The 14,172-nt window shown below is 34.8% G+C and overlaps 1 protein-coding gene across 1 annotated transcript; it reads right to left on the bottom strand.

The window, feature by feature from the left end:
* Positions 1-12,640: 12,640 nt before the first annotated feature.
* On the bottom strand, positions 12,641-13,519 carry LOC141685851 (uncharacterized). The gene has a single exon (XM_074490929.1). The coding sequence runs from the start codon at positions 13,517-13,519 to the stop codon at positions 12,641-12,643; it is 879 nt and encodes a 292-aa protein (XP_074347030.1).
* Positions 13,520-14,172: the final 653 nt, after the last annotated feature.

Below are 14,172 nucleotides of genomic sequence, written 5' to 3'. Positions count from 1 at the left end.
GTGTTAAACAAGCGCATGTGTAAGATCAATTGAGAAGAAAATATGTTGTGAAAAGGTGAACTAAGAGACCAATATGATCATTAAACTTCCATTATGTTTCCATTAGGACAATCGTCAAAGTACACAAGGTGGCCAACCTTTAGTACTCTAATAACCAGCAACACATGCAACAATCAGTGGCGTCTCACCAGACTTCTATCACAAAGACAAATAATCTTTATCCCCTATATAAATTTTGGGTTGTTCATCCCTGAGATATCAAAGAATATAAATAACTAGAAAGGTTACAAAAAGGGTTTATAAGTACAAAAAATATATAGAATGAAAAATTAAATTATCCTCCGAACAATAGAGGTTTCTTTCAGAGAATAAGAAAACGCCTTTAAAAGTATTGGTTGACAAAAATCACCAACCAAAGGTGAACTAGCATATTATCTCCCCTTAAATACTGGACATATCAACTTTTATTATATCTTCGGTGGTTTCCAACATGCATTGAATATGTCCATCAGTTTAAGAGTGATAAATAATACTTATATTAAGCGTTGCGCCCAAGCGTTCTTATATATACATTAAGGGTTACAATATGATACTATCAAATAGAGACTATATGCCTTACTTTAACATCCCCTGTATATATACATTAATTAATTTTATTAAAAGTGTTTCTTTCACTGAATACAAGTAGATTTTGTTAGTCGTTCTATAATGTTCAAGTCACGTTATGATTAACTCATGTCCTTGATACTCAGAATCTTTCTACTGTCACTTCTGACTTATTTTATGCCATCACTTCTCTAGTCATTCATATTTCTTTTCCAACATTTCTAGTTTTACTTTTTTTCGTAATTTGATTTATTTGCTTCAATCTCATGTTGTCAACTTTATGAACTAAAATATTTTCAATCTCATGTTGTCAACTTTATGAACTAAAATATTTTAAGGTAACCATCATTCTAACATACTTTATTACTTAAATATCTAATACATAATTTATCTTTTTTGGGTGATAAGGTATAATACAACCATAATCTTTAATAATCTCTAGCCATTTTCTTTGTATTATATCCAACTCCTTCTGAATAACGATGAATTTCCAATAATCAAATTTTCATCTCATCTGGAATAAATCACCTTTTCATCAACAATGTCCAATAACTTCTTGGATTGAGTATTAAAATGGAATAATCCATTAGATAATGAACCAATGATTTTAAACTATCTCTGGTGATTAATAAACTATTCCTAGTGCTTTTTTTGCGTGCTCTAAGTAAGCCCATATATATACAAATATATATATATATGCATTTCAAACTCATGTATTATTTCTTCCGATTTTAAATACCTAACCACTATTGCAAATTTCATGTCAAGGGAAGGGTATCAGGTTTTTACTCCCTTGCTGCCAAGTATTGTAAACTATAATATACTCGTATGGTATCAAAACATACTTGTCCTTTGTAACCGACATCACTCCCAATTATAAAATTTCTAATCCCATTAAAAAAATGAGTGATGGTTCGTAAATCAATCTCCTATTAACACTTAAAAGCTTTTCTCGCACTCAGGGTCCTTTTAATTCAATTTTTTTCCATTATTTCCTATAAGTTAGGTTAAGGTGGAGCTATCTTATAAACATCTTGTCCAAATATTTGGTAATTACTTGCTCTACCAAAAATAACTTTTCACTTTTTCTGCGATCCTAATTTTGTCACCTAATTTGCACTACTTCCCCTTTTGCTAAGTCTTACATCATGTCCATAAATTGTACCATTTCTAATCAAAATCTAAATTTAAAAATCTTGCATCCTAATTTCTTTGTTCTTAAGGTTTCTAAATCTAACATAATGTAGTAGGGTGTTTTATGACTCATATACATGTTTCCTCAATAATTACAGTCACAACTTATGCAAATACGTATGTTTTGGATTATTTGATCCATGAACACACCTAAACCTTGTTAATAAAAAGGACATCCGTAAACCTCATAATGTATGCATCTTGTCCTGAAGGTCATTTTCGACATAACTTCTGAGTTTAACTTTAACCAATTGTTGCCCAGTAAAGATACAATTGTTTAAGGGGTTTGGATACAATTGTATAAATGTTTCCAACAAGTAATAAAATATAAAAACTTTTTATATTTCTGATAAAAATTGTTATAAAATCCTCTCAACAAATACTGATGTTCTTGAGAGCTGCTAGGTCGAATGATCCTCGAGTGTGAGACTATTAAGTGATGACCTAAACTGTGCTTATATACTACACAGCTACAACAGATTAATCTAAGGTATGCATTATCAAAAACTAACTGAAATAGATACATATCTTAAACTAAACAGATAAAGTACTCTAACTCAGACGTAACAGATATCTGCTCCATATTATAAGGAATAGAACAAATCCTCTAATGCTGACTGTCTTCAAATACTGATGTCATACAAATGCTGATGACATACCAAATCCTGACGGTACATCAGATCCTGATGACATCCGAACAGCCAGATCCTGAGCTTCTTCTGATCATTGAGAATTCAATATATAACAATCTCCCCCAATTAATGCTTAATACAATGAAGCATAAATTCCATTCTCAATGATGTGAAAACCAATCTACAAAATGTACAACGAGTAAAGCTTACTTCAGTATCTTCAGATAACTGACAGTTGTTCCAAGAAAGTTCTTCAATCTTTCTTCACTACAAGAAAAAGGTGAATAAACATCATATGTTAGACATCGGTCGAATGTGCCACCGATGTCTAAACTGTTATAGACATCATCCCGTGAAAATACGATATCTATGTTGTTAATAAACATCGCTTTATTTAGAACCGATGTCTATATTTTGAAAAAAAAAATGAACGCGGCAAAGCCCCCTCTTTCTTCTGATTATTGAGAATTCACTCTCCCCCTCTTCAGACAAATTAATTAAAAAAATCTAAACTAAAAACTAAAAACTAAAAACTGCTCTCCCTCTCTCTCAAACTCTCTCTCCCTCGTCAATCTCTCTCAAACTCTCAGACCCTCTCCCGTCACCGGTTCTCTCCCACCCAAACTCTCTCCCCCTCTCTCACCCTCTCTCTCCCTCTCTCTCACTCACCATCTCTCTCACCATTTCTCTCTCTCGTCCGTCTCAACCTCTCTCTAAAACACACAAACAATCTCTCTCTCTCGCTCTCAAACTCTCACCGGAGTCTCGCCGTTATTTTGCCGTGGTCTCGGTCGTACTCTCTCCGACCTCTCGCCACTGCTGCAATCTACTCAACCAAAGCAACTGCGCTCACTCTTTGTACTCTCACATTTGCACTCAAATTATGTTATTTCTCCGCCTTTTTCATTTTATAAACTTGAATTTACCTGCATGTTAACCATTAATTTAGAATTTTGAAATCCCTGGATTTAAAAATTATGTGTTTTTTAAATTGAAACCCTAGATTTGAAAATTGGGGGTTTTTTAAATTGAAACCCTAATTTAAACTAGGTGGATGTTGCTCTGTAATTATCTTGTTGCTTGTAAATTTTGGTTTTGATTTTACATTTGTTTAATTTTAATTGTGCTTAATTGTATCTCTCTATTTTGACATATGTAATTACTTATAGGATAATTGTATTTTAATTGTATCTCTCTGTTTTTCAGTGTTGTTCTGTTAACAATGAATTAGGATAGTGGTAGAAAAACATTGATAACAATTTTGTCAATTGTTATACTAATTTATGTTTGATATTTATGTTTTACTTATTTTATTTTAAAATTAGATAGTGGTACAAAAAAAAATAGTAGGAATATAATAAATAATATTAATCATATATGTTATAAGAAGTGATATACCATGTGGTTTTATATGCACAAGTCTTGGATAAAATCCGATAGGGATTCTTTGCAATATGAGATTGGTGTCGAAAATTTCTTGATATTTGCCGAGGAAAATGCTAAAACCCCAAAAAAAATATCGTGCCCTTGTGCACGCTGTGTTAACTTCAAAAAATTTACTGTCAAGATAATCATGGTCATCTTTATGAATCTGGGTTTAGTTTAGGATATTTGGATTTGATTTGGCATGGAGAAGGGGTTGCTAGTAGTACTAAGTCATCAGTTGGTAGTACTTGTCCTTCTAAAAAGCCCACACCACCATCAGAAACATATAATGTATCTCAAGCAATATATAATGATGATGAAGATTGGGATAATGAATCTGATGATTTTAAGAGGTATGTTGCTGATGTGGAACAACCTCTTTTTGAGGGAAGCGAGTGTACTAAACTAGAGTTAGTCCTCAAATTACATAATTGGAAGGCTAGGTTTGGAGTTAGTGATAAAGCCTTTACCGATATTCTTGAATACGTTGGCTCTTTTCTTCCTAAAGAGCATGTGCTTCCGGGTAGTATGTATGAAGCTAAGAAAACCTTAACTGATTTAGGACCAGCTGCTACGCTTGTCCAAATGACTGCGTGTTATATAGGGGACCAGCTGCCGAGTCTTTATCTGAGTGTCCCAAATGCCATCATTCTCGCTAGAAAATTGGGAAAGATGGTAAAGTTAGGGTTAATGATCCAGCCAAAGTGATGTGGTATTTTCCGATAATCCCTAGATTTAAAGGACTGTTTAAATCTGCTGCTACTACTAAATTAATGAGTTGGCATGCGAAGAATCGATCTAAAGATGGAAAAGTGCATCATCCATCTGATTCTCCTGCTTGGAGAAATGTAGATTGTAGGTGGCCCGAGTTCGGTAGCGAGGCTAGAAATATACGCTTAGGATTAGCGACCGATGTTATAAATCCACACAATAATAGATTAATCAATCGGTATAGCTGTTGGTCGGTCATGTTAGTAATGTATAATCTTCCTCCATGGTTATGCATGAAGAGAAAGTTTATGATGTTATCGATATTGATTTCTGGCACGTATGATCCTGGAAATAACATTGACATATATCTACAACCAATTATCGATGATTTAAAAAAATTGTGGGAGGAAGGGGAACCAAATGTGTATGATGCACATAGCAAATATGTCTTAACTTTAAAGGCAGATCTGATGTGGACATTAAACGACTTCCCGGGATACGGAAATCTATCAGGCTGCATAAATAAGGGGTATAAGGCTTGTCCAGTATGTGGTGATAACACTGTCGCTATATATATAAGTCATAGTAGGAAAATGTGTTATCTACGCCATCGTCGGTATTTAGATTAGCATCAACCTTATAGGAGGCAACGGATAGCACTTGATGGACAACAAGAACTTGGTTATGCACCTGAGCTACTTAGCGGAGAAGAAGTGTTAATGCAACAACAGCAACTTGAATTTAGTTTTGGGAAGGGGGGAAGGCGAAAGAGGTAGAGTATTCATGGAAAAAGAAATCAATTTTCTTTGAATTGGAATATTGGAAATTTCACCACGCACTACTAGATAAACGTCAATAGACATCGGCTAAAAACCAATGTCTATGAATGCAAAATTTCGATGTCTTCGTGGGTGATGTTAAAGACCCCCCCCCCCCCATTTAACATCGGTTTTAAACCGATGTTAAAAATAACATATAACATCAGTTCTTTGTTTAAAACCGATTTTCATATCTTGATATTAAAATTCTCATGCATATCTAATCTTCATATATCATCAAAATATGATATTTTTATCAATTTAAATATATGTGAGCTAAGCAAAATCTTTTAATTTAACCAAAAAACTGATGTTAGTAGTACCAGTAACAACAGTTTTCATCAAACAACCGATGTTAATAGTACCTTTGACATCGGTTCTTCATTGGTAACTGATGTCTATTTGTGAAAAACTGATGTCTATAATGCTTAATAACATCAGTTTTTTGTTTCAAGATTTTTTTGTTGTAGTCTTTAACATCAGTTTTTACTGATGTCAATGGTCAACTAGAATTGATGTATCAAGCTTCGATAGACATCATTTTTTTATTTTGTAGCAGATGTTTATAGTATTACATTAACATCAGTTTTATATCAAAAAAACGATGATAAATGGATTTGTTTTAAAATCAGTTGGTTTGTATAAAATGATGTCTGATCACCTGTTTTATCCATGCAAAAATCAGAAACACAGATGCCAAAAAATTGCCAGAAAACCAAGCAATTGCCATTTAACAACCAAATTCAGCTCCAATATTTACCAAACTATCATTCCAATCTCCAACCATCCAAATTAACATCCCAATCTCCAAACATCCAAATTATCATCCCAACATACTAGCTACATAGTTTCAAATCTAAACCACCAAACATGAACTACTAGACATTCATCCATAATCTTTTCTAATTACTAGTTATAATCCGAATACATGCAACCAAAATAAAGGTATTTTTCAGATTATAATATAGGTACCAGTTGTCAAGCTAGAGTCGCCAACAGCTACATGATGGATTGGATATAATCAAGCATCTCATAGCGAACGACGTCAAGGTCCTCCTCTATATAAGACTTGCGACTCATGGAGGCCCACTAGAACACAAATAAACCTATGTCATTCCTCAACCAACTGAAAAGTAATATTCATAAAATTAAGAAAAGTAAAAAAATATACCTTGTCTAGCAGCTTCATCTCCTGGTCCTCAATTAAATCTTTCATATATTGCTTGACCATATATCCACATTCTGTGCCACCTGGTTTTTTAGGGCATCCCTATACATTCCAATAAATTGTTGATAATTGGTGACATCGAAGATTAATCATAATTCCATATTTTACAAAAATGAAAAATTAAAAAATCGACTAAATACTCATAACAAGGTTTTTAACTTTGGGATTCTTGTTTACCCGTCCTTCCTGAGCATTATAAGATCTCACTGCCCTGTAAATGTTATAATTATAAAATACAGTGTAAATCCGTCAATTACCGATTACATTCAATATATAATTGTAAATTGAAGTAAAAAATTACCGCATTAAGCCTTTTCAAGGTCCTGGGGATGAGTATGATGAGGCAATGGATTAAGGATGAAAATTCCTGATTCCCAAAACACAATCAAAATCCAATGTAAAGTGTTTTCATTATAAACAAATTAAAGTGAGCAAAATGTAATTTAAAAAAATACATATCCGACAATTTAAAAAATTACATATTCGACAATTTTACATACATTATAATTAATTTACCAACAAGTATATGACTAATCAATGCCATACAATATTTTAAAATAGGACGCATAAAAAGAGACATACTTCTAGTTATAAGGCATAAAGTTCATCCAACTCCATCTTTCAGCCTTTGCACAATATATTCATTAAATTCATCATTCAGCTTGTATGTGGGCGGATGAAGAAAAGCAAACATCGCTAACAAATCTCTACTCGGCATATCCCGAAACACTGAATACAAATACCTAAAAAATAAAAAATTAAAAATTACATTTTCTGTAAATAGATCATTACTATATAAAATGAGACCAGATTCTAAAAAAGTATAAAAAGAAGCTTACACCATGTATGTTGATATAGCAGACTGTCCAATCATTTTAAACTCTAGCAATTCAAGTATGTTCTCATGAAGTAAATATATAGTTCTTTCAATTCCAAAGATTTGAAAATCACAGGGAACCGGTATCGAGTTTCCACTTTCCTTCATCACTGTCGATGCAAATTTGTACAATAGCCTAAAGCGAGGAGGCACATTGTCCTTTGGCTTCACAGAATTAAATGCAATATGCATTCTTCGCAACTCACTCACATTCCGCGCAGTTTTCTTTTTCTGTAAATAAATATTTAAGCATATAACCGGTATTATTCACTTTAGTGCAAATTTGTACAACATCCTAAAAATAATGACACTTGGTTTGTAATTAAATTATATACCTCGTAACCATTAGTGGAGGTGTATATGATCATGCCTTTGGGCCATGCCAAATAAGAACTGATGGCTTGCTGGACGGTTTCTATCTCATCAACCACAGGAACAGGCACCAAAGCATCGTCCTGGATGCTTTCGTCCACCCCAACACGAACAAATCCTGGTTCTAGAGGCACTCCATGAACCGATCTACTCATTTCATCTCCGTCATCAAAAACAACACCAAAAGCTACCTTGTTATCAATGCTCTCCACTGCCATTTCACATTTGCGAGGACCCTATAGTTTATAATTATAAATCAAAATAGGCACTATCGGCTCAAACAATTTAATAACATGAAACATTATCATAAAAATCAATCAAGTATACACTGTAATTGTATACCTTTTGTCCCAGTGGACCAGGAGGAGGAATAATAACAACAAAATATGCACCATCTTTATCCTCATCGGTCATCAATTCATCTTCCATCAAATCTTTTACAACTTTCCTTCTGTTCTTTTGTTCTTGTTCTTGTTCTTTTACCCCAGGACAACTTGCTTTTTCAGTCATTGGTGAATGTAGATTGCCCCCAGCAACCGAAGCTTTCAACTCAGCAATTTGCAACTCAAGATTATGAAACTGCTCTTTGGTAATGTGATTTCTTGTCTGTTTCGGTAAATCGAAGTACAATATTGGAGGTATGAAGTTTCCATCCCCACGAACCCTTCCCGCATGCTCGGGAGTTTCCAATATAGTGGTGAGTACATCATTAGTTCCATCCGGCTTGAATTCACAATTTCTTTGATTTTCGTGTAAGGAATCCTCTTAAAACCATGAGAGTAATTAGGTATAATTGGAAAATTAAAGAAGCAAAAAATTATAATAAGTCTTACAATTTGTTGAATTTTTTCTGCCAGTTCTGGGTCAAGAGTCCCATCTTCTGTCATACGGACTTTTTTCCACATAATTGCCCTATCTGGCCTTTCTTCAGGCTCCAACCTCCCCGAGCATTTCTACAAAAAAATTGATAAGACTCTTACTTCTTCTTCTTCCAATCCGATATATCCTTTTCTTGACACTCGGTGTGGATATTTCCGTTGTCCCACTCTTTCACTCTGTTTTTTATTCTCTTCCTGTATACAAAATAAATCTTGTTGATTACTGTATTTTTACAATTAAATATACTCCCAAGAAACCAAAAAAAAATATGGTCCAAAATTTAAATATATATATATATATATATAAGTAATGCTTAACTCCCACTCTTTTGTGACTCTAGCTGTAAAAATTCGTCTCCACGCTTTCTTCCCAACAAAAGCATATTGCTTTGGTGGCTTCTATAGCTTCTTCTTCTGCCCAACAAAAGGCACCACATGTTCCGCTGTCAATTTAGCCTTAAAATTTCTCCATTTTGTGCCTGCCAACTGTAGAATCCTCTTCCGACTTTCAGGAATCAGTTCGAACGTATCCTAAAGTACAAATTTAAAAAGTTCAGACAGTGCAAATTTTTTTAAATAAAAACCATGAGAGTAATGTCAATTGCGATTGTAAATGACATACCTCAAGATCATTCCATATTTTTTGTTTCAGTTCAGGGTCAACCTTTGGCCAAGTCAGAATGTCAATTGGCACCATTTTTCGTGCCAGCATACCTATGTAGGACTGTAGTTTGTGTCGTTCGTCTCCAACTGGAACTACAACTCGATTGAACCATAAATTCAATTTCTCTCCCCGCGCTTTCTTCATCACCACTTGGTGCATAGCACAAACGCCTCGTGCTGCTCCAGATGTCCTGCTTTTGGTAGATTGTGTAGTACTTTCAGTGGGTTGTGGAGCTGTCTGCTTGGGAACAATGGTGCCCGCTGGAGCAACCGGGTCAGGATCTAGTACCGCTGGAACAATGGTGTCCACTGGAATAATGTGATTCTCATCCAATGATTCTTTAGACTATTTTTTAGATTTTTTTCCTTTCTTTACCATCTTTCCTGCATTAACCAAAAGGAGTAGGAATAAGAGATAAGATTATCATCATACTAGGATTATCATAATCATTCTAGCACAACACATATCTAATGCAACATATGTAATTAACTACACAATCGCCTTTTCAACGCATAACAACATACATCATAACACATAAAGCGTTTACATTTTTTTATCAGTTGCTTCTACAAATTCTAATACTTACACACATAATAAAACTCCAAGTAGTTATATCATACATTTTTACAATAATAAGTTGATAAATAAACTCCAAGTTTTTTCGATTCCATCCGTAATTCTACAATACAGCACTTAATTTTACATAAATCTGAGAAGCCTATTTTTTTTTTAAAAACTGTAAATCAAGTGAATATGATTTTTAATCCATGGATCGCTTCTTCAGTTAGATTCCTTCGCCATCCTTTCTTTTATTGCCAACATTAGACTCTTCGTCGTCATCAACACCAGAATCAACTATGGGGATGTTAGAGAAAAATGGAGGGTTTTCTAGAATTGTGTCTCCAAGATCATAATCATTGTATATCTCGTGATAGTCTCTGGTTGTTAAGGTCAATACGACTGACCAGATGGAATCAACGGGATCTTCGATATAGAAAACTTGTTTCACTTGATCAACGGACACATATTTATCATTCTTGTGGCCTTGTCGACTAAGGTCCACAAGTGTGAAGCCAAGTTCATCAGCCTTGATGCCTCTGTCATAGTCTGCCCATTTGCACAAGAACAACAGGGCTTTAAATGAGTGGTAATCCAATTCCCATATTTCTTCAATCCTCCCATAAAATGTCATATCACTCTCTACGGGATTTAAATCCTTAGCACTAGAAACTTGGACAGTCTTAGCAACTAACGAGACTCCACTATTTTAAACAACCCTAGCATCGTCTCGCTCCTTTGTGAAGTATCGGATCCCGTCAACTAGATAGCCATCAAAAGTCAAAATAGTAAACGATGGTTTTCCTGCTAGCCACCCTATCGTTTCAGAAACACCTTCGACTTTCTCGTTCAATTCAGTCATAACTTTGTTCTCAAACCAATCAGCAAATAGCCTATTATGCTCCCCAATCATCCATTGAATAGTCTTTTTTTTCCTTCATAAATTTTTTCAAGCAACTTATTATGCATCCTTTAAAAATAAATAAATTTTTTGGTTACAAACTAAAATAATGCTTATACAAAATTAATCAAGAAAAGAAAAAAAAAGTGACTTACTTAATATATGGAAACACTTCACTGTTGTTTAAGAGGACGTGTAAATGCGCCTCATCTCGTTCTTTCTCTTCAACAGATTTAACTGTTACCGCCGATAATAGACCAGAAAGTTTGCCTTGGTCCTTCGGAAGACCGACAGTTGTGAAACTATTTCTAGAAAACTCAGCGCAAAATTCTACAGATTCTTCTGTCAGGTATGCTTCGGATATATAACCTTCTGGAAAATAACGTTTTCGCACGTAACTTTTCAACACTTTTTTAAAACGCTCAAATAGATACATCCATCTATAGAAAACTGGTCCACATAACCGCAATTTCCTGACCAGGTGTACTATTAGATGTATCATTATATCAAAAAAAGAAGGCGGAAATATTTTTTCGAGCTCACATAAGGTTAATACCACATCGGCTTGCACTTTATCAAGTTTTGCTACGTCAACAATTTTGTTGCACAAAGTGTTGATAAAGAAGCAGAGTCTTATTATGCTAACTCTAACATTCTTTGGAAGTACAGAACGAATTGCGACCGATAGTAATTGTTGAAGGAGTACATGGCAGTCGTGAGACTTCATCCCAAATATCTTTAAATCCTCCATGGATACATAATTTCTGATGTTTGAGAAATGCCCATATGGCAACTTCATTGATGAGAGTGATTTCAACATTTTTCTTTTTTCAGCTTTTGTTAGAGTAAAACTGGAAGGCGGCAGATAAGTTCTTTTTTCTCCTACTTCTGGAGCTAAATCAGTTCTAACCCCCATTTCCATCATATCTAGCCGTGATGCCTCACTATTTTGGACTTGTGTTTTAAATTCAGTAACGTCCCAACTAGACTATCGCACACAATTTTCTCAATATGCATAATAGCGAGGCAGTGACGAACGTGATGAAATTTCCAGTATTCCAACACAGAAAATACCGACTCCATCTTCCAAGCACATTCCACCTTCTTCGACTTCTTTACTTTCCTTCCCTAAGAAAATTTAATGTTTTCTTGTTGTGCCAACACCTCTTGTCTGGAAAGGGGTTGCCTTGGCTGTCCAAACTCTTGTTGACCATTAAAGGCCGCCTTCTTCTTCCTATATGGATGATGTCTAGGCAAATACTGACGATGACCTTGGTAACATATTTTCCTACTATAAGGAAAATAGTTAGCAACAGTATCATCACCACACACTGGACAACCCAAATAACCCTTGTCGACACAGCCAGACAAATTACCATATGCCGGGAAATCATTAATCATCCATAACAAAGTCGCCCTTAAAGTGAAAAATTTTTTTGTGAATGCATCGTATACATTCGGTTCACCTTCTTCCCAAAGCTTTTTCAAATCATCAACTAACGGTTGTAAGAACACATCAAGGTTATTACCTGGTTCATGTGGACCGAAGACCAATATAGTTAACATCATAAATTTCCTCTCCATACATAACCACGGAGGAAGATTATATGTTACCAATACTATCGGCCAACAAGAATACCGATTGGTCAGCCCATTGTTATATGGGTTAATACCATCAGCCGACAAAGCTAGTCAAAGATTTCTTGGCTCACTTCCGAAGGCAGGCCACCTGTAATCGATATTCTGCCAAGAAGGAGAGTCGACAGGGTGGTGCATCTAGCCATCATGAATACTTTGGTTGGAATGCCATGTCAACAACTCAGCTGTCGAAGAAGATTTAAACAGCTGTTTAAATCTCGGGATGATCGCAAAGTACCACATAACTTTTGCCAGGATTTTATACATTTCTCTACCATCCTTACCCACCTTCCAGCGAGATAGCTTGCACTTTGGACACTCCGAAGCAGTCTCATTTACGCCCCTGTATAAAATATATTCATTGGGACATGCGTGGAATTTTGTATACTCAAGGCCTAAATTCGAAAGAGTCTTCTTTGCTTCATATGCGTTAACAGGTAATGCATTATCCTGAGGTAGGAATGAGCCAAATGTAGAGAGAAGATCGCTAAATATGCTATCACTCACACCGAATCTCACTTTCCAGTTATGTAATTTTAACACCGAATCTAATTTTGTGCAGTCGCTTCCCTCAAATAAAGGTTGTTGAGCATCGGCCACAAACCTCTTAAAATCATGCGAGTCTTTATCATCGTCATGGCCCCCTAATTTACCCCCCGGATTACGATATGTTGCTTCACAAACCATAACAACTTGTGAAGCACCAGCAGCCGCCGCTTCCGATGCAGCAGCCGCTTCTGATGCAGCTTCAAAGGCTGATTTAAATGCATCTGCATTATGCTCCTCTTCATGAGGGGGCACTGTGCTATAATCAATATACCCAAGACTAAAACCATTCTCGTAGAGATGACCTCTTATTACTTTGACCGGAAATTTCTTGAAATTAATACATTTACAGCAGGGGCAAGGTATTTTTTTAGGATTTTTACAATTTTCTTCGGCGTAAATCAAAAACTTTTCAACCCTGACTTCATATTCCAACAAATCCCTCTCTTTTGAAATCCAATATTTCTCCATATTCGTAGGATAACCTATTTCCTACCTAATTTTCATATCAAATGTTTTAAAAAAAAGTAACGTACAATTAGTAATATATATGTATTATAATGTATAATTATCGGCAAAGCAGAACACGAAATTGATTGATTAAAATGATAAAACGAAACACAGAACAAAGCTGAGCATGACACTAGATAATAAACATAACAAATTAATATAATTTGTAATGAGCAGAATCAACCACCACCCGAGGCCGATGTTCATAAAGAATTAGCTTCCATAGGCCAAGAAAACTCTATTCACATGCTAACTATCATTTCTCAAACAAGAATCAGAATTTTTAGTGGGTTTATTAAGTAGTTGCTCAAAGATTACATTCCCAAACCAGCCACTTCTGCTTTTCTAACTCCTCCCAGGTGACCCTTCTTCTCTACCAGGTAATTATTTTATTTATAAGCACCATATGTATGTGTTAGTGAAGTGTTCTTTTATAAATTTTTTTATTCCAAGTATGAAATCAAAAATCAAAGTTGATTTTTATTTCTGAAAAGGTAATGTCATTATCCTTTTCAGTAATCTTCTTGTATCGATTTGGTAGTACAAGACAAGGCATGCATTTTAATGTTTACATTATACTATCAATAGATGAAAGATGTTTACATTATACTATA

This window comes from Apium graveolens, chromosome 9 (genome assembly GCF_009905375.1).
Source record: "Apium graveolens cultivar Ventura chromosome 9, ASM990537v1, whole genome shotgun sequence".
Taxonomy (NCBI): Eukaryota; Viridiplantae; Streptophyta; class Magnoliopsida; order Apiales; family Apiaceae; genus Apium; species Apium graveolens.
This window is presented reverse-complemented; position numbering and strand designations above follow the sequence as displayed.

What these genes read in the sequence shown, in the direction of transcription:
- LOC141685851 (XM_074490929.1), bottom strand. Translation starts at nt 13,519, where the DNA reads ATGGAGAAATATTGGATTTCAAAAGAGAGGGATTTGTTGGAATATGAA.